Source organism: Colias croceus, chromosome 10 (genome assembly GCF_905220415.1).
Source record: "Colias croceus chromosome 10, ilColCroc2.1".
In the NCBI taxonomy this organism is placed as follows: Eukaryota; Metazoa; Arthropoda; class Insecta; order Lepidoptera; family Pieridae; genus Colias; species Colias croceus.
In genome coordinates this window covers 10,670,001-10,692,432 of record NC_059546.1, presented here as the reverse complement: position 1 = coordinate 10,692,432, position 22,432 = coordinate 10,670,001, and the positions used below count along the sequence as shown (strand labels likewise).

At 33.5% G+C, this 22,432-nt stretch overlaps 2 protein-coding genes across 5 annotated transcripts in view; one reads left to right on the top strand and one right to left on the bottom strand.

Annotated features, from left to right (window-relative positions):
* Positions 1–623: 623 nt before the first annotated feature.
* On the bottom strand, positions 624–5,142 carry LOC123695140 (GDP-L-fucose synthase). Of its 2 annotated transcripts, none has more exons than XM_045640879.1 (8): positions 4,955–5,142; positions 3,787–3,941; positions 3,388–3,502; positions 2,441–2,569; positions 1,936–2,009; positions 1,545–1,684; positions 1,189–1,317; positions 624–880 (listed from the first exon to the last, which is right to left on the bottom strand). In XM_045640879.1, the coding sequence occupies exons 2-8, from the start codon at positions 3,939–3,941 to the stop codon at positions 645–647; spliced, it is 978 nt and encodes a 325-aa protein (XP_045496835.1). In that variant the 5' UTR covers positions 4,955–5,142; the 3' UTR covers positions 624–644. The 2 variants fall into 2 exon arrangements, with proteins under 2 accessions (XP_045496835.1, XP_045496836.1); XM_045640880.1 differs by lacking the exon at positions 4,955–5,142 and adding an exon at positions 4,853–4,934.
* Positions 5,143–11,358: 6,216 nt separating this feature from the next.
* The window catches only part of LOC123694731 (fragile X mental retardation syndrome-related protein 1), a 20,617-nt gene continuing 9,543 nt past the window's right edge, over positions 11,359–22,432 (top strand). For all 3 annotated transcript variants that reach the window (XM_045640228.1, XM_045640227.1, XM_045640226.1), the window contains exons 1-7: positions 11,359–11,503; positions 11,870–11,922; positions 12,001–12,154; positions 18,894–19,057; positions 20,713–20,880; positions 21,918–22,004; positions 22,300–22,432. The exon at positions 22,300–22,432 is cut by the window's right edge and continues 15 nt beyond it. In XM_045640228.1, coding sequence (XP_045496184.1) covers positions 11,453–11,503; positions 11,870–11,922; positions 12,001–12,154; positions 18,894–19,057; positions 20,713–20,880; positions 21,918–22,004; positions 22,300–22,432 — 810 coding nt within the window. In that variant the 5' untranslated portion in view covers positions 11,359–11,452. The remainder of the gene's footprint in view (positions 11,504–11,869; positions 11,923–12,000; positions 12,155–18,893; positions 19,058–20,712; positions 20,881–21,917; positions 22,005–22,299) is intronic.

Here is a 22,432-nt window from a genome sequence, read left to right as displayed (position 1 = left end):
ATTTCGACATTGTATTACATCTCCGAGTTTTATTTATGAATTTTTTAGCTTATTAAGGACTGGAGTTAAATAAATATTATTTTAAATATAATTTGTATTTTTTCCTCCTCCTTTTCAATTCCTACATGGCATTAAGAGCTAATCGCTTCTCTCGAGTTGTTCCAACATAAAAAAAATATACTGAATAATGGTGTAGGTGCTAATTATGTAGTTGAGTTGTATCGTAACAAATACTTACTGTCGCTGCTCCCCTTTAACACAAGTTGAAAGTTGCATACGTACCTAATCAATCTTCTCAAATCTCATGCGAAATTAGCTTAAGAGTTCAGTTTAAAAATCGATCCCAAGAAAATGGACTTTTTTATTTATAATGATTATTTTTAGATAAATAGTAATTTTGTCTGGACCTTGAATTTGATATTTTTGGTTTTTTGGCATTCAAATGCTTTATAAATATAAAATAAAGAATAGAAAAAATTCCCGAGTCCCGCCTCATGATCGAATTTTTTCTATTCTTTATAAATGTATATCTATTTATTTAAAATAGGACCTTGTTTAAAATTGGCCGGAGCAACAAAAAGCCGAATTTCAATATCAGTAACATATGAAATAAAACCACTATAAACATAAATAAATTATATATTTCACAATCTAGCATGTTCCCTATTATTTTTAAACCACGTTACAGTGTCTTGTATGGCTTGCTCAAAGGGGGTAAATGTAAATTCCTTGTAAAGAGATCGTAATTTCTTGTTAGAAGCTGTTTTCTTATACTGTCCGTCTGCTTTGCTAGTATCGTATACAATTTCGCCGGCAAACCCGTGTGCTTTCTTTATAGCTTCCGCCGCTTTGCTTATTGTTACTTCGTCTTCTTCGTCCACTGAAAATGTAAATAAGATTAGTAAGCTGAATAGTATAGAAACAGTGATTTCTTTAGAGTTTAGATTTTGGTCAATATAATAATGTTTTAAGCTTTAAGCACTTGCAACGCCAGTTCTTTATGTATTTCATAAATTATTAATGAAATACCAAAATTATTTTTGTTTGCCTGTGCTCCACTGCACACTAATAGTGTTGCCATTAGTATCGTCTTAGATCGGTTTTGACAGCACATTTACCGGCGAGTAGATAATTTTATTTTCGTTAATGATAATTACCCGAAAAATAAAAACAATATTTAGTTCTCACCGGACAATATAAGCGGCTCCACACTATCATAATGCCGCAGTGTCCACACAAAAAGCTTAGCGATATCGAGCGAGTAAATAAACTGCCGCAGCGGTGATCCTGTGCCCCATACTGAGAATGTTTTGTCGCCTGTAATGGAAAAACAATGTTTTTAAAACGAAATTGGAAATATGTTGAAAATTTGGGTTACCCCATTACGTGATGCAAATCATTAATTTGTATTTTTAAGTAATTATTGACTAATTCTTTCAAAATTTTCTTAATTTTTATTAAATTATGTTAGATTTGTGGCCCGAACATGTTGCACGGTATTACTGACTTGTTCAGCATGACTCCTGGACAGTATAATATCTCACCGTTCGTCACAGCATCGTCCATCCTGCGTATCAGCGCCGGTATCACGTGGCTGGTGGCGAGGGAGAAGTTGTCGTGTGGCCCGAACACGTTGCACGGTATTACTGATGTGAAGCGGCATCCGTGCTGTTCAGCGTAGCCCCTGAACAAGTTTAACTTAAGTTTAAGTGACAAAATGAAGGAAAAGTGGCTAAGTTAAAGTGAGGTTCGAGACAAAATGCATAAGCTCAGAGAAGTTAATAAGTACAGCCTCGTATTGATGATTTATGTAGCACCAAAATTGGATCACATATCATTACACGTTTATACAAAAAACGTGTTACTGAGCTGCTATGGCAGCAGCTGACTGCTACAGAGAGGAGAATTTTTTTTATTAATACAATAAAGCCTCACCTATTTAATACATCGATCATCCTCTTAGCATAGCTGTAGCCATAGTTGGAGCTGTGAGGCGGTCCGTTATGCACCTGTAAAATAAATAGTTACAATTAAAATTTTCTATTATCACAAATTGGTCGAGTGCGATTCGGAGTCGGGGCACGAAAGGATCAAGAAAAAATAAGACAATAATAACAAGATCGATCTGACCTATTTCATAAACATAGCTTGGAACAAGGTAAGTAACTGGATTTGAAATGAAATAGTCCATCCGTTTGTGAGCTGCCATGCCACAGACAGACATACAACAATGTCAATGTACAAATTTATAAAAGAAGACGGGCTTTTTGCATGAGAGGTTTAAAACCTCAATCATCATTGAGAGAATATATTTATATAATATGATTTTATTTCGAGAACCTGATCGACGATCACAATATATTTATAAACAAGGTTACTGCTACAAACTACAATAATTATTATTAAAGTAAAAAAAAAAAATTGATTGAAGTGAACTTACCATAGTCTCATCAATAGGATATGTAATTTTATCGGGGAATATACATGTGGAGAGACAGGACACAACCTTCTGCACTTTGTGTTTATAGCTGGCGTACAGCACATTATCATTTATGGCCATATTGTCACGCTGGAATTAGAAAACTAATATTTCAACATATTTTTCAATAAAAATATGAGTCAATTGCAAGTAAGTTTATTGTTGTGTTAATATTATAAAATATTTTTGATACATTTCGTTATAGGCTGATAAGGCATAAAATATTCTTATAATTTTCTAGGTCTCTTATCAGATACTAATATTATAAAACTGAAGAGTTTGTTTGTTTGTTTGTTTGAAAGCGCTAATCTCAGGAACTACTGGTCCGATTTGAAAAATTGTTTCGGTGTTAGATAGCCCATATATTGAAAAAGGTTACAGGCCTATATCATAATGCTAAGACCAACAGGAGCGGAGATTGCTCCGCTCCTGTTGGGCTTAGCTGGTAAAACTGCGGGGCACAGCTAGTACATAATATGATAATTCTTCAATTATATATTAATTGTTTATGTTTTTACACAACAATTCAATAAGAAACTAATTTAATACATTTTTGAACCCATATTGCCCTCGACTTAAGCTATATGACGTAAATTCGTCACTGCGGTCTGCAGCAGCTAAGTTATGGACTGAAACTGTAATCCAATATCTATCAGAGGTAATGTAAAATAATAATACTTGGAACATTACACAACATTTGATATCTGCGCTTCGTTTTTTTTCTGTCCTATTATAAAAATTTTAGATCTATTGATGCAAAAGGAATCTAATCCTAATAGTTTGGGAAGAGGCCCATGCAGTATATGATCCGTTGACCTGTACAGGCATTCATGTACGGTAAGTGTCACTGGTAGACAATAGTGTATATGGTGTGCATAAGCAAAAATTAATTATAAAAAAAAACTTACAAAGAAATCCAAATTATGTGCCATGTTGTGGAACAAGCCGCCCACCATAGCAGCTAAGTGGATCACATGAGTGGGCTTGTGTTTCTCAAATAATGCCTCCGTTTCCTTTTTATTTCTGCAAACATTATTCTAAAAACCACTTATGTCTCAGCTAATTATAAATACATTGTTCAGTATGACTGAGACCTTATGTGAAATAATCTAGTATGTAACTAGAGAAAATTGTATTTTCTTAAGTTTTCTTTCAAATAAGCTACTGAAATTTAAATAATGCTATTTTATTGTTTTGTATGTAAAATATGAGGGTGCATATTTTGATTTTTTGACCATATCTTTTGCCTTAGCTTGTTAGCAAATAAAAACTTATTTTAACTAAACCTGTAATTATATGACATATACCTTAAGTCACCATCCTTAGAGCCGCAAAATATCCACTTCTCATTGCCTACTTCCGCAGACCCTGACTTCTTTTCCTCGTCAATAACTGTCTTGATTGCCTGACCAACCAATCCTGACCCTCCTGTTACCAGCACTATCTTGGATTCAGAACCCATCTGCAAATGACAAATAAGTTTTTTTTTTTATTTGTAAAAAGTAAGAACTGTCTTCATTTTAGGCATAAGCTGTTGATTAAGGCTTTTCAAGGGTTGACTGTGAAGTGTGAAATAGGTAAAAAAAATCATGTGTTCAGTAAATCCAAAGGTAAAAAATATTTTTTATAGTCAAACAGTTTTTGAGTTATAATAACAAATCCAACCTTTACTCTTTAAGTATTGTGTCTTGTTGCTCAATGATCAATAAAAGCATGACTCAGAAGACTAAATTTTTATGAAATGTGATCTGCTTTACTTAGACATTACTTCCCTTGGTTTTAATATGCCATTCACTATATCAAGGAGATGATATTTTACACCTTTACATGTAATTCAATTATGAGTAGTAATGTTTATTCATAAGAGATGGGTTTAGAAAAAACTGTCCAATACTTAATATTAACATACAAATTTTATTCGTGTCAATAAACTTCTACTTATTTCTATACTAATGAGCAGCAGTTATGTATTATCTAAAATGTCTTTATCAAGCACATAACTCGAGAACGGCTGAACTGATTTCGATAATTTTTTTTTTTTATTATCTTCCTTGAAGTACGAGGATGGTTCTTATATAGAGAAAACGTAAACATGTACCACGGGCGAAGCCGGGGCGGACCGCTAGTTAGAAATACATATACATATTGTACATTAATTATTGAATATAAATAAAATGTATATATCCTTGAAACATTATCTTTCGACAATCTATAAAATTAAAGAAGGTTTAATAGCAATGCGAATGTTATCTACTTGAATACGTATGCAATCCACAATCGTGTAGGTAATAATTTTGGAAAAGTTAACTGTTACTATACTAAGGAATTAAAATTTTTAGTAAATTTATACTTGTTTGGTATCCAACACCTTACCGTATCATTGATAATACACGAAAAAAACAATTAAGTTTTATAAAAGTAGCAAAATATATAAGTACACTTTCTGACTTTCTGGAAAACTTTAGTGACACTTACTTCTAGGTACAGTTTTTTAACAATATTATTATTTATTACGATAAGTAGATTTATTTTAATTATTTACTCTTGGGTGGAATTTTGATATTTTTCTAGTAAACTGGATTTGTATTTTGTATAAACGGCAGAAGCAGAATAAATGGCAGAAAAAAGTTCTTTTAGAGTTTTGACAGTGACACAAAATAAAAAATAAATTGCACGGAACTGTAGACATTTAAGAAAAAAGTTGCCATCACCAAAATTGAAGCATAAAGTAGCACTGTCTCGTCGCACAGATCCAAAGAGTATAATGCACAGATCTATAATTTATTAGGGCGTATTAAGAAAGAAAGCTAGAAACCACACTGGAAACCTGTGCTGGAAACTTATAAACGCTTACCGGCGCTTGTCAGCGCTGGTTCGTTCTACACAAAGGAAGCAGGTTGAAGCAGACCAAGATAAATTTTATATGGCAGCGCCCAGCGCTGACCAGCCACAGATATATAAACATTATTTGAGACCAGCGCGTGTTGAAGCTTGTCGGCGCCGTTCAGCGCTTATCGGCGCGTGTTTAAAAATATAATATTTTCCTGCGCGAGTTACCAGCGCTGACAAGCGCCGGTACCGGTACGGCCGGTACGGTGACAGGCTCATAAGTTACCAGGTTTCTTTCTGCATACGCCCTTAGTCTAGAATTTGAACAAGTCATAATTGCGTTAAAAACAACCGACTTCAAACTTGCACTTGCAACATTTACAAATACAGACAAAAATGCTCATAAAATAAAAACTACTGGGCCTATCCGAATAAAATTTTTATGGGACCAATTCGACACCATTCCGCATCGAACAAAAAAAGAATCACGTAAATCGGTTCAGAAACCTCGGAGTAATCGGTGTACATACATAAAAAAAAACATACCGGCCGAATTGATAACCTCCTCCTTTTTTTTGAAGTCGGTTAAAAATAAAAATTTTATTGGTAGTCAATGATGAAGTTCTGTTGAGAAATCATATTTATATCTTCTATAAAATACTTTAGTAAAATAAAAATTAATCAACACATTTTAGCAAGCGCATAGCTCGAGAACGGCTTAACGTGGGCTGAACCACGTTAAGACGTTCGTTCGTACGATCGTTCATACAATAATTAATAATATCTAGATCCAAAAATATTTAAACCAAAACACGGTTATCGTCGGTTTTTTTTTTCCGTCGCTCCAGCATTTTCCTATAGACTTGGCCTCTACGATGACAGTCCGACGCCAAGAAGGTTTCCACTTTCCAGTCCAAAGCTTGCTTTGGTACGTGTTCCGTGCAGCATTCCCAAAGGTCGTCGTTGGAGATAGTATTAGGCCAGTAAATTCTGATGATGCGACGAAGGCAGCGGTTTACAAACACCTTTACAAATTATTATACCTATCACTTACTTAATATAAATTACGGGAACTCCCCTTTTATCAATGTCTAGAATATCGTTTTATTTTCCTTACTATAAAAGCATTATGCACTGCGATCACTGACTTCTATAACTATACGCCAGTGACTGCGATTAAAATAATAATATTATCATCATCAGAGATGTTTGTTTTGATAACGTTACAACAGTAATAGATAGGGAGGCGAAGAGGGGAATTTTCTGTAATACTCGAGCGTGGCAGTTTAAGATATGAGAGATACCTTAGACCTAATAGAACAACCTTGTTAACTATTTAGCTCTATATGTAGTGACGCGCGCCTAGGATAGACGATCAGATTAGTAAAAAAAAATCGATAGTCTGAAATACTCGAGCGCTAAGAGCAATAAACCTATAGAGTACTTGTATCGAGCGTATACAATTTACATATATTTGTTTCTCTCTATCTAAAGAAAACGTCGTATGAAAGAATGAGACAGCTATAGACAACAAGCTACGTTTCAACATAGTCATGGCACCATTTTTACTATAGGTACGTATTTAGATAGATAGAAGGTGATAGTGATGGGATGTGCTTCAATCGATAAAATCGTGAATGTATTTTGCATTTACGGATTCGTGAAATAATAAATAAAAAAAACAAAACTTATAATTAATTTCAGTTGAATACATTATTTGTATATAATAAATGCGAAATTATGCGAGAATGGATGTTATTCTTTCACTGCGGAACCGATTATAATTTACAATGAAATTTTGTACATACACACATAGGTTATGTTTTATCCCGGAAATCCCACGTGAACGGGAACTGTGCAGGATTTTCTTTAAAAACGCGGGCGGAAAGCTAGTATATTATAAAAGAAATTTTAAAATAAAGAAGGAAATGATGATAAAGTTAAAGGAGTGAGGAGAAAGGCACAGTCAGCATGAAGGAATCATGCAGCATTTTAACAAGTTAATAAAAGGACAGTCTTAATGAAAACATTTTCCTAACATCCTACTAATAAAGCGAAAGTTTGTGAGGATGAATGTTTGTTACTCTTTCACGCGAATACTACTAAACCGATTACAATGAAATTTGGAAAAATTACTTTTGATCCCGTAAATCCAACAGAAATGGGAACTATGCGGGTTTTTCTTTGAAAACGCATGTATATTAAGTATGTATTTCAATAGTAGTTTCTCATCTATGAGAACTGTCATTTAATCAACCGTTTAATTTTCACATAGTTACACATTTAAAGTAACTTATGTGTAAAAAATTTCAAAATAAAAATTCACTCTCTTTAATCAAATGTATTTATTATCTAACTACAGGAACAAAAAAAACGTAAGCGTAAGATTGCACAATTCTTCTAGAGTATCCATCTTGATAACACGCAGGCTCGAAATGCAGTGAACACAATATAGCAAATTGTGGCGGCGTCCAATCAACTCATGTCTCATGTTTTATACCCATTTTTTTATTTAGCTCTGGAAATCTAAAACAAAATGAATTCATTAATAATCTGAAAGAGAAATTAATAAACAACAAACGAAAACTAAAACACATAAAGCAAATAAAACAACCACGTGGCCGTTTTATTTTCCTGCGGTAAAAAATTTACATCTATTATTTGCAACAACAACTACATAATATAAATCTGATATAAGAAACAAAATAAATAAATCAACGTTAATATGAAATAGATTTTTTGTCATAAATCGATAATATACGCTAGATGTGTTACAACACTACGGTGGTAAACAAAATGCCAAACGTGATATTATTGTGACATTTTTTAAAAATTATTTCATTATTCTATATTCCACAACCCCATAAAGTGGGTAAATGTTACAGTTACAACATAAAATTACAAAAAAGCGCTTGATAAAACCTTCAAATAGGTTTAAAACATAAATATTTATCAATTTGCTGAAAATCACTTACCGATGGAAAGATATTTGCACATTGTTTTTATCCAAAACTCCCATTCGACTAGTGATAGCCGGTTGATAAACATACAATAGTTATTTTAGCACACTGACAAATAAAAAGAAACACTGTACACTTTATATTTTCTAAATATTTCGTTAAAAACACTTGACACACGGAGCCCACCAGCTGGTTGGAAAACAAACTGACTGCCGGCGCGCTACGTTTGAAGACAGTGCAGATACTCTATCGCTATCTCAATCTGGCTTATGCTGTTATTGACTAAGAGTAAGTAGATTAGAAAATATGTATTTTGTTCTGTCTCAATATAAGAACTCTATAGGTTTATTGCTCTTAGCTCGAGCGCGTCAGATTAAGATATTGGGGGTTGATTTTAGTGTTTTAACCCCTTACCGCATACAGAGCCATATATGGACGACGAAGTTTATGAATTTTTTATAGGCTAACTATAAACAATATCTAAAAAAACTACCTTACATCTTAAACAGCATTTCATCGAGAATTGGAATGTAATTAATTTATACAGTGTAAATATTATCCATCAGATATATTATAGATTTAGTCTAGCGCGTGCGACGGTTTGGGTGCGCGGAAAAAACCGTGATTTTCAAATTAAGATTTCAATATCAAAAAGGTGAGTAAAGCCATGAAAAAAAATATTTCTTCATTCTTTAGTCTTTCTAAAATAAGGTAAAACATTTGGTTAGGTTGTTTTTTTGCTTTAATCATGTTTTTTTGTACTTTTCCAAATCTGTCATATTTGGCTTCGTATGCATTCCGTCCAAAATATATTATGTCATATGTGGCTGGGTATGCATTCAAGCACAGCATTCAAGGATACTTTCACTGATTGTTCCAGTATCAATCCTAGACACTTTTATCTCACTATGCTAAGCATGTAAATATTATATCATCATCAATAAATACAGACTCATGCTATATGCCACTGTATGATTTTTAATTAGCCGTTTCAGAGCAAATGCGAAAGTCAGGGAAAGCTCTTATTACCAAAAGACGTGGTCGTCTCTCAAAAACTTAGAAACATCGGCATCTCTGGAGTCTCCTCAGTATTTCTGACTCGCCAATTACCGCAAAAAAGCTACGAAAAACTCCTGCAGGACATCTAGATTTTCACTTTGATTCTGTACGGTCTGATGGGATTAGTCATTACCGAATTTGGAAGAAGAACGCCCGTCAGCTATGCCTATATTGTTCCAATTTCGTTCCTTCACGTTATGTGAAAAATATAACGTGTTTTTATGTTATAATGACAAACGTAATTGTTTTAAGCAATTTCACGAAGTATAAGTTGGCTGTGATTCTGGGTGTTATTTAGGTATCCATATAAAGTACTAACATTTCGCCCGCGGCCTCGCCCGCGTTTTCAAAGAAAACCCCGCATAGTTCCCGTTCCCGTGGGATTTTCGGGATAAAACCTATCCTATGTGTTAGTCCAAGTTACCCTCTATATTATGTGTGCTAAATTTCATAGAAGTCGGTTCAGTAGTATTTGCGTGAAACAGTAACAAACAAACACATACACATACATCCACCCTCACAAACTTTCGAATTTATAATATAAGTAGGATAGGATTTATGTAAAGTATATGTAGCATATCAGTTGACTAAGCATTCAGGATACAAGCTTAAGTTTAGTTTGGGGCTTAGCAACCGTGTGTGTGAAATTAATCCGGAATATGTTTTTATTTTATTAATTAGTTACTTTTTTCTAATTGCATACGAAGCCATATATGACAGAAAAAATACAACAAACACTGCATACGAGTCCATATATGGCGCCGTTATATATTTTCTATAATATAAGTAAATAATTTTTTTTCTCAATTTGATCTCATAATGTAAGGTCTAATAAACACTTTTTTGCAAAAAAATAATTTTTATTTCATCTCCTTAATAATTCATGCAATAAGGGGTTAAGACTAAATTTAACTAATCTGACCATAAGTCCTTGACGCCGCCGAGTAACAGGGTCGCGAACTTGTAAAAAAAAAAACGTTAATCCGGCATTCTCGAGCGCGATTGTTTTTATTTTTATTTTGAAGAATATAATCTAAAACTTACTAAACATACAAAATCTGCCGGTTTCCGCATGACCGGAAGTCTGGAGGAGCCATTTCATCTTCCGAAAAACGCGTTGCAGCATATAAGTCGCGAACTTTACTTTTTCCAAAAAAAAAGTTTCAATAAACAAAAACGGTAATTTTATTTTACAAAAAAAGGTCTCTTTTCATTTTTGTCCAAAGTTAAAACTTTTTTTACTTGAAGCATCGTAAAAAGTCAAACTCCCGGTTTTTTGTGTATATCTCGAAAACTGAGGGAGTTAAGAAAAATTGATATGAAATAACGATGATTAAAAAAAACCTTTTTCGGTCAGATTAAGAGAACCCACCAACATTTTTGTCAGATTAAGAAAATATGCTTTCAGGATACCGAGATAAACCTCCCCTATGAAAATCTGACGCGCTCGAGTATTTCAAAAGGACTCTTTTTTTCTGCATTTTCAAAAATTCATCATAACTTATCGTCATGTCGTAATCGTCAGTTTTTTTAAGGGGAGCTTCCTTGGGGCCTACTTAACACCCCTTCCGAAAATCTGACGCGCTCGAGTAAATTTTTTTTTTGTGCATTTTTGACGAATTTATATGCCTAGCCCCACCACGCAAACCGGCAGATTAGTATACCGTTGTTATCAGAGGGACTTGGGGCATACGTAGTATGAATATCTGACGCGCTCGAGAATGCCCAAGTAACTGTTTTTTTTTACATTTTTGAAAATCCGTACACGCCAAACCCACCGCTAAAATGGTTTTTACCATAGAAGCTTTTCTTTTCGAAATTATTTTCTCTTTCGATTTTGATAAGTCTCGACGACGCCGTTGAATTACGTCATTTAGCTACCTCACCTCCCTATCTATAACTTGTGAATTTTCTTTTTTTAAATTAAAGATTTTTATTATTTTTACGCAAGTTTTTACTTGATTTTTACGCATTATAACATCTTTCAATTTATAATTGCCAGTACTAATTAAAAATATAAAAATTGTCTCTGGCCAAATTCTGAAATATGATTGGTCCGTAGATTCTTTTCGAGCTTCATTCTCGGCCTGAAAACGCCAAATACGCTTTCAAGTTTCAAACCAAAATGGAGGATTTGTCGGTCGAGGTGTACGGTGAAAATGGTGCTTATTATAAGGTTTGTAAATCGTGAAGTACGCCATAATTTAACATATAAGATGTAAATATTCTTAGTGGTCATCATACTGAATTTTCTCAAGCCCTTGTTTTTATGTTTCGTCATATACTTACAAAAATATTTTTCCGGGAAGATCATCGCGGCTGGAATGGACGCCATGTCCGTCTGATGGCGTGAATTTTCAGTGTGTTTTATTCAGTTTGCCTTACATATTTTTAGCATTGATTGCGAAATCGTAATGGGGCAGTTGATATAATATTTTAATTTAAGCATATTTCTTGCCGTTGACCCAGAAAACTCGTTTATTTCTAGAGCATTTCCATGTTAGTGGATCCCCAATGTTCATAAATTCTTCTATATTTTTAGGCCATTGTCACCGACGTGCTCGACAACGAGGTTCTCGTAGCCTTTGAAAATGAGTAAGTTAATTTTTTTACTCAAATTTTTATTATTTATTTAGTTAGTCGCCATTATTTACATGAGTTTCATTGTTGTAGCTGGCAGCCGGAATCAAAGTTTCCATTTTCGCAAGTGTTCTTACCACCAAAAGACACAAGCAAACACACAGAGTTTGTCGAAAACCAAGAAGTTGAGGTTTTCGCGAGATCAAATGAGAAAGAAGCATGTGGGTGGTGGACTGCAAATATCAAGGTAGGTATTAAATTACTGAAACATTTTTCTATTATACATATTGTATGTATTGAATTTATTGTTTTTATATGTGTACATTCACATCTGATCCATGTTAATCTTATTAGGTTTAGTTCTAGTAATTCAATATTTTTTTCTTACCATCTGTTTATGCAAATAATAATCGTGAAATGAAAAGTAAACCAGTTTACAAAACCTATTTTTCATAATAATTATGGGATAATATATGATTATTTGATTAACAATTATTAATAATCAAATCTATTTATTTACATTATCATATAGGTGTTATTCTTTCTTTGTTATTGCAAATTTTGTGTCATTATAGGTCAAGAATTATAGGAAGTCAAAAATTAGGCATATTTATTTTGTTAATGATTATACAATTGTTAATTAATGAAATAATTAGTTAAACAGTTATTTTTGTTGCTGCATTAAAAGGGTTCTGTTAGATATTGTGCATATTGCACTGGTATTTAAAATAGGTATAATTTTTGTTTGTGTTAATAATAAATTAAAATTACATTAAAGCTTACTAAATAAATAAATAAATAAAGCTTGAAATAATGACTTGTCTTTTGTGGTGGGATAAAAAAATTAAAAAATCGGGCTTTTGTTGTCATGTATAAAGAAAAATCATTGCATAAGTTACAGTAAATGCTTTTTATATAAAGTAATTTTATAAAGAGGTCACTGACCTTCTCAATATTGTTTTTTTTTTCTGTTATGTGAATTAATTTCTATTTGTGTAGTGGGAGTCTGGAGTGGGATCTCTCCAAAATGTCCTTAATTTAGTAGATAACACAACATTGCTCATATTTTATGGGATTGATGTTTTTAAGGTTCTATCTTATTTCTATTAAAAAAATTATTTTCATTTTCATTTATAAATCTTAAGTTTACAAAATTAATTAATATTCTGGAAATGCATCATCTGTATTTTGGGTGGTTTATCTAATAAATTACTTACCTGAATCTTCTTCTCGTATATGACAATTCCCGATCCCAGTGAGGACATATTCTGTCAATGTCAAGTTATTCACAGATGATCAGAGACTTAGCTGTTGTACTTACCTGAATCAAATACATACTCCTCAGTGATGACTGCTGAACAAAGAAAGTGCAATAATTTTGTTGAGTCCTATCAACCAATGGTTCTCAATTTGACTGATTTTTTTTAGTTGATGTTACTCAATAACTCTGGTTTTTCAATCGATTTATGTGTCTACTTTTTGTGCGTGATAGGAATTTGTTGCCATTTAGAATCTGGAGTGGGAACTCTGGAGGAACATCAGTGACCTTTATGTAGATTAAAAAAAAGATCTTTGTTCTTTAATTAGTAAAAAAATCAAATTGGATTTTGTATTTGAGTATTAACGTTTTTCTCAATTGTTTAAGTATTATAAATTACTAGCTTTCCGCCCGCAGCTTCGCCCGCGTTTTAAAAGAAAAACCCGCATAGTTCCCGTTCCCGAGGGATTTCCGGGATAAAACCTATCCTATCTCTCAAGTTGGATCGAACTGCACATGGTGTGCGAATTTTATTATAATCGGTTAAGTGGTTTAGGAGTCCATTGAGGACAAACATTGTGACACGAGATTTATATATATTAAGATAAACATGATTTTCTGTATCAATTTCGATTTTTTTTTAAATTGCTCTTATTAGGAAATATGTTACAACGTGTAATAAGACATACGAAATTTATACTTAATATCATTATTAATATGTAGGTACATTTTAATCCCTAAAGTAAATAAATAGCTGACACTTTGTACAGATGTTTAAATATTTAAAATAAAGATTGTATGTATAACAAATAGGTACATTACACATGCTAGATGCAAGGTGAAAATGTCAATGTGATATAAAGAAAAATAAACCTATATTAGACAGAATACATACATTAAAACAGTACTTAAAAACATGTGCTTACCAAAAAATTTAGTTCGTATGGATTTATCTTTTATTTTAAGTTAGCTGAGGGGTTGAATGAAATACAATTCAAATATATAGATATTTTTTCTAGGATAACCAAAGTCACTTAGTAAAGTAGTATTTATATGAACAAACTAGATTTCCGCCCGCGGCTTCGCCCGCGTTTGCAAAGGAAAACCCGCATAGTTCCCGTTCCCGTGGGATTTCCGGGATAAAAACTATCCTATGTGTTAATCCAAGTTACCCTCTATATGTGTGCTAAATTTCATTGTAATCGGTTCAGTAGTTTTTACGTGAAAGAGTAACAAACATCCATACAAACTTTCTCATTTATAATATTAGTAGGATAGTTGTTCAAATAGTTATTAATAATAACTATTTGTTCATATATAATAACTTATAATTAAGGACATATAAAATTAATATTTTTAGCTATATCTTTTTGGCCCAAAGCAAATAAGTGTGTAAATAAATTTCTGTAAAATCTAAATCAATTTGAGTGTGCTTTAAACAAAAGGCTGTCGATATTGGTCTAAGCCTTGTTTCTTAGAAATAGAAGCAGCTGTCTCAACAGTGTTAAAGCTAAGATTTCACTTGTAAATAGTTAGTTTGAGTATATTTTATTAATATTTGTTTTATTCCTTTCCAAAAGCACTACTGTAATATACATAATTTCGAGACAAATTTTATTAACATATTTATATAACCTAATTCATAATTTCTATAATATCATAATTCATATCGTAAAATATATTAATATCTACGTAATTATTAATTTTCGTTTTTAAGTATTACTTCATAGGTGTAGGTAGGTCGTGTGTTATTTATTTGGTAAAACTGTACATTATAGGGCGTGGAGTTGAGAGTCGACAATTTTTTTGTGGTTAGCTATTGTCCTATGGAACCCAAATCTGAAATTTCACACCAAGGAAACTTTTAGTTTTTGAGTTACGAATTTTTGAAAATCGGAACATTACTATAGAAACTAGAAAGTTACTCCATCTTGTTTTTGTTACGCATATTTATTATTTTGTCAATGTCAAATTTGGCGTAAAACAATTCGAGACGCTCCGCTCGCTGCGCTCGCTCCGCTCGATTGTTTAAAAAAAGTCTAACATAACCTAACCTAACTTGTTTCGAGTTCGGAGAGTTCTTTTTTTCGTAAAAAGTTAAACAAAATAAATTAAGTGTCAAATTTGGCTATTCATTTGCATTTCACGTAAAACAATTCGAGACGCTCCGCTCGCTGCGCTCGCTCCGCTCGATTGTTAAAAAAAAGTCTAACATAACCTAACCTAAATTGTTTCGAATTCGGAGCGTTTTTTTTTTCGTAAAAAGTTTAACAAAATTAATTACTCTACTTAATGGTTAGAAATGTTGTACTTGAAATGAATCACACTAAGCAGGTACTGTGTGTCAGGTTGACATTGACAAAACAATAAATATGCGTAACAAAAACAAGATGGAGTAACTTTCTATAGTAATTTTACGATTTTCAAAAATTCGTAACTCAAAAACTAAAAGTTTCCTTGGTGTGAAATTTCAGATTTAGGTTCCATAGGACAATAGCTAACCATAAAAAAAATTACGACTCTCAACTCTACGCCCTATAATGTACAGTTTAGCCATTTATTTTATTTATTACCTACCTAGTTTATTAGACATGACTTTTTCTAAGGCTGCATTTTTTACGTAATGCATATAATATTTTGACAAAGTTAGTATATTTATAAATCTCTATAAAAATGAACCCCTATTTCCCTTGGTCACGATATCACGCTTGAACAGCTGGATCGATTTAGATAATTCTGTTATTGTTTGATATTTGGAGGAGGAGATCTTATGAATGTATCCAAAAACATAACGCCTCTATAATTTTCACGGGTTTGACAATTTGTGCAGCTAGTAACTTATAAAATTTACCAATGTCCTTTTGGATATTAAATAATTTAATAAATATTTAATAATTACTCTAAATTTCGACATTAGGGATCAGAGATAAGGGAAATTTTCTTAAATTTCTTTAAAAGTACACCATTTTGAGGCAACATTACTTACTAAGGCATGGTTTTTTTTCATACATTTCAAATTGATTTTGTATCATTAGAACCTAAAGGGAGAAAAGATGGGCTATAGGTGTAGTTATGTTGGGAACGCTGCGCCACAGCCGCCATTACTATTTTATGTTTTTAGTTGCAACTTGAAAGCAATTGAATTTCGAATTGCCACTCAGGGTGGTTGAAATCGTTGCATTATCCATCAGACCTATTTAGTTAGCTACGGGCGGATTTAAACAATAATATAACTATAGTATTTACTGTAAAGAGCTATGTTTAGAATAAAAGATGAATTTTGATTTAGTTAAAACATCCATAAGTTTTTATCACAATTTATTTTCATGAGCAATTAAAAGGTTAACCGCGATTACTGTATTTATGAATCGGCACGGCACCTAAAAAAAGACATTGTAAAGCGAAGCATGTTTTGCAACTAAACAGGATTATTAAGTCCATTGTAAGTCGATACATGTGAGCGTCTTTTAATCCAGTCGGCGGGCGTCGATACAGAAAAACACGTATTTAAAGATATTTCAGCGTGTCCCACTTCCGAGTCAAGGTTGGCGCAGAATGTTGCGGCATGCAGTGATCGAAATCGCGTATTACAAGCAGCGGCCGTTCGCCCCGACTGGCATCGGGATGCGACCATTATTTATTTATTTCTTTTGTCATCCCCGAAGACTATTTTAACTTGATTCGAGATAAATAGGTATAGAGAATTATTTTATTTTACTTGCGTACATTATATTGAACCTATAACGTAGACGGTATGCATAAAACAAATTCACTTAAATCATATTGATTTGAAATGTACGTGCCGATAAATCGAAAATGGTATAAATTAGAAATTTGCAATTTTAAAGAAACTTGCAAAAGTAGGAAACGACACGTTAACAAAATAGCGTGCGGCGGCGGTCTATGTAGGTTGCTGTGACTACGTCGGCCCAGATTTCGACTTCGACTACGATTTTGGCCCCGTTTATCGATCGTCCTGCATAAAGTTTAGGATTGTCTTTGATTGCATTATACCTAATGAAATCAATTACAGACACTTGCTCAAATTCAAATCGTTATTTGCGTACAGTAAATAATAAATATTATCTGAGGAAATTCTGTACATTTGTACAATCTATCTAATAGAAATATTTTACTATACGGAATCACAGTTAACATTTGATGTAGGTAGGTATCTCGAGTTGCACCGAACGAAATTCGCGACGCGAAGATTCACTTCCGGATTACGTAATACGTGGGAGTGTAACGGGAGCAGTGTTAAATATATTTTTTTTAATTTTACGTCGTCCGTAAAGGGGTTATACATGAAATTTTAAATGAAAGGAAAGAAAGCAATTTGTTTTGAAAGGCTCGCTCCCTAAGGGCGCAGTGCAAACAATGGGTAGGAGAGAGTTGGCAATTAATCTTGTCGCTGAGGAATGTCAACAAAACGATATTGGCTCTCGTTGGACATATGTAGGTATATAGTGCACTGTGCAGGGTGGTTGTACTGATGTTGTTTCTTGTTATAACACAATCGATTGGTCATTTACTTAGGTTGTAGTTAGGTTCTAGAAAAAATGAAGGTTAAAACTGTTTTCATACGTAGGTTGTAGGGCTATGAATTAAAAATGATATCAGCTTTATGTTAGTTAAAATGTATTGGATCGAAAGATCAACTCTTATTTGAGTTTACGTGTTTTCAGAGTAGGAAGTACAATTATTGTTGCTCGATTTCGGATGGATTTAAATTTTGTTAAATTCCTTTGTTCAAAAATTTTAAATAACGATGGATTTTTAACAATTTACGAAAAAATTCTGAACTTTTTCTTATGAAAACAATCGTGACCAAATTTTTATTTTAAAAAGCTTAAGCCGACGATTTCATGCTCAATAGAGTCAATAGAGAAGCCTTGTATGTCTGTCTATCTATGCAGTGTAAAGCGGAAACGCAGTTAGCATGCGCAAAGATGACTATGCTTACCTTCACGATTATTAGAGACGAGTGTGTATTACAATGTGTTGCTTAGGTTTCTTATTCATGGTTGAATTTCAGCTGCAACTGTAATTAGCTAGGTAATGTTTGTATTGAGTTGAAATAATTAGAAATTGAACGACGCAGACTGCGACGAAGATCTGCCTCTATTTTCGTTTTAAAACAATCTGTAATCTATATATCTGCGTTTGTAAAATAGGGAGAGAGATTATTTTTAGTCTCCATCAAAAGCTATTTAAAACTCATATTATTAAGGAGAAAGATTTAGATTAGATTTTCTGTATTTTGATCCGTGTAAACCCGTCGCGTTTCAACATGTTTGAAAGATTCCATTATATTATTGCCCCAACTTAACACCCCTGAGTGTTAAAAGTTTTCAGATTTCAAGTGTCTGCAATGTTGTTGCGTCCTATTCAAAATACCTGTAATGAAAACTGGTTTCAATGTGACAATACAGTTCTAGGACAATAATGTTAACGTTGTTGATGTTTTTCACGTCATGTATAAATAGTAATTCATTTTATTATCACTACATAGAATAAAGCAAAGTGGCTTCCCGCGCCTGGTCTAATGTCTGTATATCTTTATAAATAGACAACGGATTTTGTTGCAGTTTTTTTAAATAGATAGAGCAATTCAAGAGGAGGTTTTTGTTAATAATAATTGATTAGGTTTTAAACAAAGTGGGCGAAGCGGCGGGCGGAAAAGTAGCGTTTAAAAAATGTAAATTGTATATATTCTCCTTGCTTCCAGATGATGAGGGGGGACTTCCTAGTGATAGAATACCTGGAGTGGGACAACTGCTACTCGGAGATCGTGCCAAAGGACCGCCTGCGCGTCAAACAGACCAAGACGCCGATTGACAAGAACACGTTCCACAAATTCGAGATCGCGGTGCCTGAGGATCTCAAGGACTAGTGAGTTTCTTTATTTGTTTATTCTTCGTTCTTCATTCCTCATTCATTCCTCTAAGAAATGTGAAAAGTAAAAAATAAAGAATAAGTATACATTTACCGGTCTTAATGGCTTAAGCTATTGATTTCTGGTTATTTATGTTTTAAATTACAAATCCATTATCCATTAAAATTATTAATACGCAAAGTTTGTAAAAAATTACAAAGAAAAATATTTTTTTATTTTTCCGATGAATATAAATATAAATATAAATTCGAAATTCTAAATATGAAGATAAAAAGTTTATTTAACCCATTGACCTCCGAGCGGCCCGATCGGGAATAGACACAATAGATTGTGTCTGTGATTCCGGGGGCTAAGGCATTAATGGGGTATATTATTCAGTCATCAATTTATTAATTTTAAAAATAACTTTTCCTGAACTGATAATTACATTCAAAGTCCCTCATACCTCGCGCTTTCTGACATCTTCAAAGACCTGTATTTTGAAAACTAAGCTTCTAAATGCAAAAATTTTTCGTATACATACCGAGGATATATACAGGTGTAACATATTAAAATATAACCGAAATCTGAAACCTGACCCTGAAATCTGTGTCCGCTTCTCAGATAGATATAATGTATGTAGCTTTATTAATATCCTTCTGTAATTTGTTTTGACTAGCCTCTCTTATACATGGTGTTCCATCGTCGGTGTACTAAGCTCTAATCCGTAATCAGTACATTATACCCGGCGCGGCCTAAGATGATCCCTATGACAGTTCGTCTTAGTGATTGCTCGTATGATGGATCGTGTCGATACTTTACTATTTTATAGGCAAAGGCGTGGTTTGCATTCAGCCACGTCGGTAAACATGTTTTTACAAATATTATAAAATGAATTTTTAACGTCTATTATGTAAACGAAACGGTAAGTAAAACGAAAGTTTTCCAAAACATTTAAATGCACCTTATCATTTTCTCGTAATTTTTAACCCGTTTAACACAGTGTATATTATTTTATCATGAAAATGGAATCCCCCATTTAATTTTTCTATAACTTATATTATCATAGGTAAGTAAATTAACGCGAACGGAAATTAATTAATTAATTATGCTGCGATCTTCTGTTCCATTCAATAGTGAATGAACTATAGCTTAAGCATGGAAAAAATGTGAACTCGTTTCCATTATCGAAATTTGTTTATCGATACTTTCCGCACTAGTCGATAAATGCCAACGATGTAAGTTTTGAAGGACGTAAACGTAAAGTCAGATTGATATAATTTCTCGTAAATGTTAAGAATTGTTATAATGCCAACGGAATATCATTGTAATAGCATAAAGCTACGTAAAAAATAATAAATGCCATTTTTAGACGCCTCCAATACGTTTCTAATTTAATGGTGACGCCATTACAAGTTTGTCTCTTGAGAATAACTGTCAGTGTCATAGGGATCATCTTAGGCCGCGCCGGGTATAAAAATATCTAGTCGATTTTTTCTATTATAATATGAATTCATAAAGCACTAAAATCATATCATTTTAGTTGTTCGTTGTTCTTAAAATTTAATGCATGTGATTTAAGAATAGGTGTCTGTTTTCAGTTCGTTTTTGTTTGTAACAATTTTTCATGTCGCATTGAATACACAATATAACTGTGTGTTTGGTTGTGCAGCCTGCACGACATGCACAGCGCGAAGGTGGAGAACGCGCACAAGGAGTTCCAGAAGGCGATCGGCGCCGCGCTCGTGTGGTACGTGCCCGAGCGCGCCGTGCTCGCCGTCATCTCGCGCTGCGAGACGTCGCAGAAGCGCGCGCAGATGCTGCACGAGATGCACTTCAGGTGCGTGCACACTATACCACAGAATACATAATATTAGCTAAACGTTACAGAACGGACACTCTCCGCCTCCCGCCAAAATTAAACACTTACCTCACCCCGCACGATCGGCCTAAAAATGGTCGGCATTTTTCTGCAAGGACTATACGCAACGAAGATTGACAACAAAAATCAAATTGACTTAAAGTAATTTTGTTATTTTGGATTTGTGATTATCGTTTTTCGTAGAAAATGGTTAGATATTGTGCTGTTTACGGATGTATTTTTACGTTAGTCACAAATGTGCCAACCATAAAGCGTTAACACACACATTTGCAGTCTCTACAATGTGACTGTCAAAACGATAATTTTGTATGGAGTGTCCAGGGTGTGACTATACTACAATACACTAACAAGAAACTGAACTCTTGACATAACCCTGGGATGCATTACACTACACTACACAGCACAGTACAATAATATATTATATAACATTACACTACAATACTCACTTTAACACACTACACATGCTCCACTACACACGATACTACACCACACTATACTACACTTCACTACACTTCACTTCACTACACTACACAACACAAAGCAGTAACAAAACTAAAAATTTTACTCAAGGTGCCTCCATTAAAGCCTGAAATACAGAAAAACGTTCCATACCTTTTTTCCCCTAAATAAATAATATTTCTATGTTTGTCTTAAAAGTGCTAAAATTTGAAAACACATTTCTCATTTTTCAATAGTTTGTAACAGAAGTAAAATATTGTAATTGATATTGTTGTGTACTAAATAAGCACATATCTGGGCGTCATTTGTACAGTAAACATTTGAGGTCCCGTTTGTGAAAGGCGGCCGACTCACCGCCAAACAAACTTGGTGCTTACATTATGAACGGAAGCTACAGGGCCACGGATACAAAGTCGTTATCTAGATGGGTAGTATACGCTTCCTACAGTTGTTTATTCATTGATTCAGAGAAAATATACTTTGTAACGTTTAGTTTACATGTATTATTTTCTTACATTGTTTCATGTTATTTTCAGAAACCTAACACAAAAGTTGTTATTATTGAAAAAGACTGAAGAAGCCGCAAGGCAGCTAGAATCCACGAAAATTCACAATCAAGGAGGGTGAGTTATTTTTATCTGTTTAATTGTTTGTTTTCATAAAGTTTGAGGGCATTGGTATTTTCATGCAGATTAAACGTAAGTGGCTAGTTACTTGTACATACTTAAATTATAATTTTGGAAATCAAAAGAATTATTTTTATGCCCCAATATTTGCCCCAAACAGATGTCTTTATGTATAGACAGGATTGATCAGTTGTTTTTGAGTGAAAGTGTAATAACTATACATCCAAACTGTCTTATAAGCCTTTGTGTTTAAAATGTTTTAGATTATATTATAGTTCTTGTGTATGTATAGGTACACGGACGAGTTCAGCGTGCGCGAGGATCTGATGGGTCTGGCCATCGGCACGCACGGCGCCAACATCCAGCAGGCGCGCAAGGTGCCCGGCATCACCAACATTGAGCTGGAGGAGCTCTCCTGCACGTTC

Bases quoted from the DNA above. Each gene is read 5' to 3' on its own strand.
- LOC123695140 (XM_045640879.1), bottom strand. From the start codon at position 3,941: ATGGGTTCTGAATCCAAGATAGTGCTGGTAACAGGAGGGTCAGGATTG. The intron at 1,685-1,935 runs GTGAGGCTTTAT...AAACTTGTTCAG, and splicing joins ATGATCGATGTATTAAATAG to GGGCTACGCTGAACAGCACG. The intron at 881-1,188 runs GTGAGAACTAAA...TTACATTTTCAG, and splicing joins GGAGCCGCTTATATTGTCCG to TGGACGAAGAAGACGAAGTA.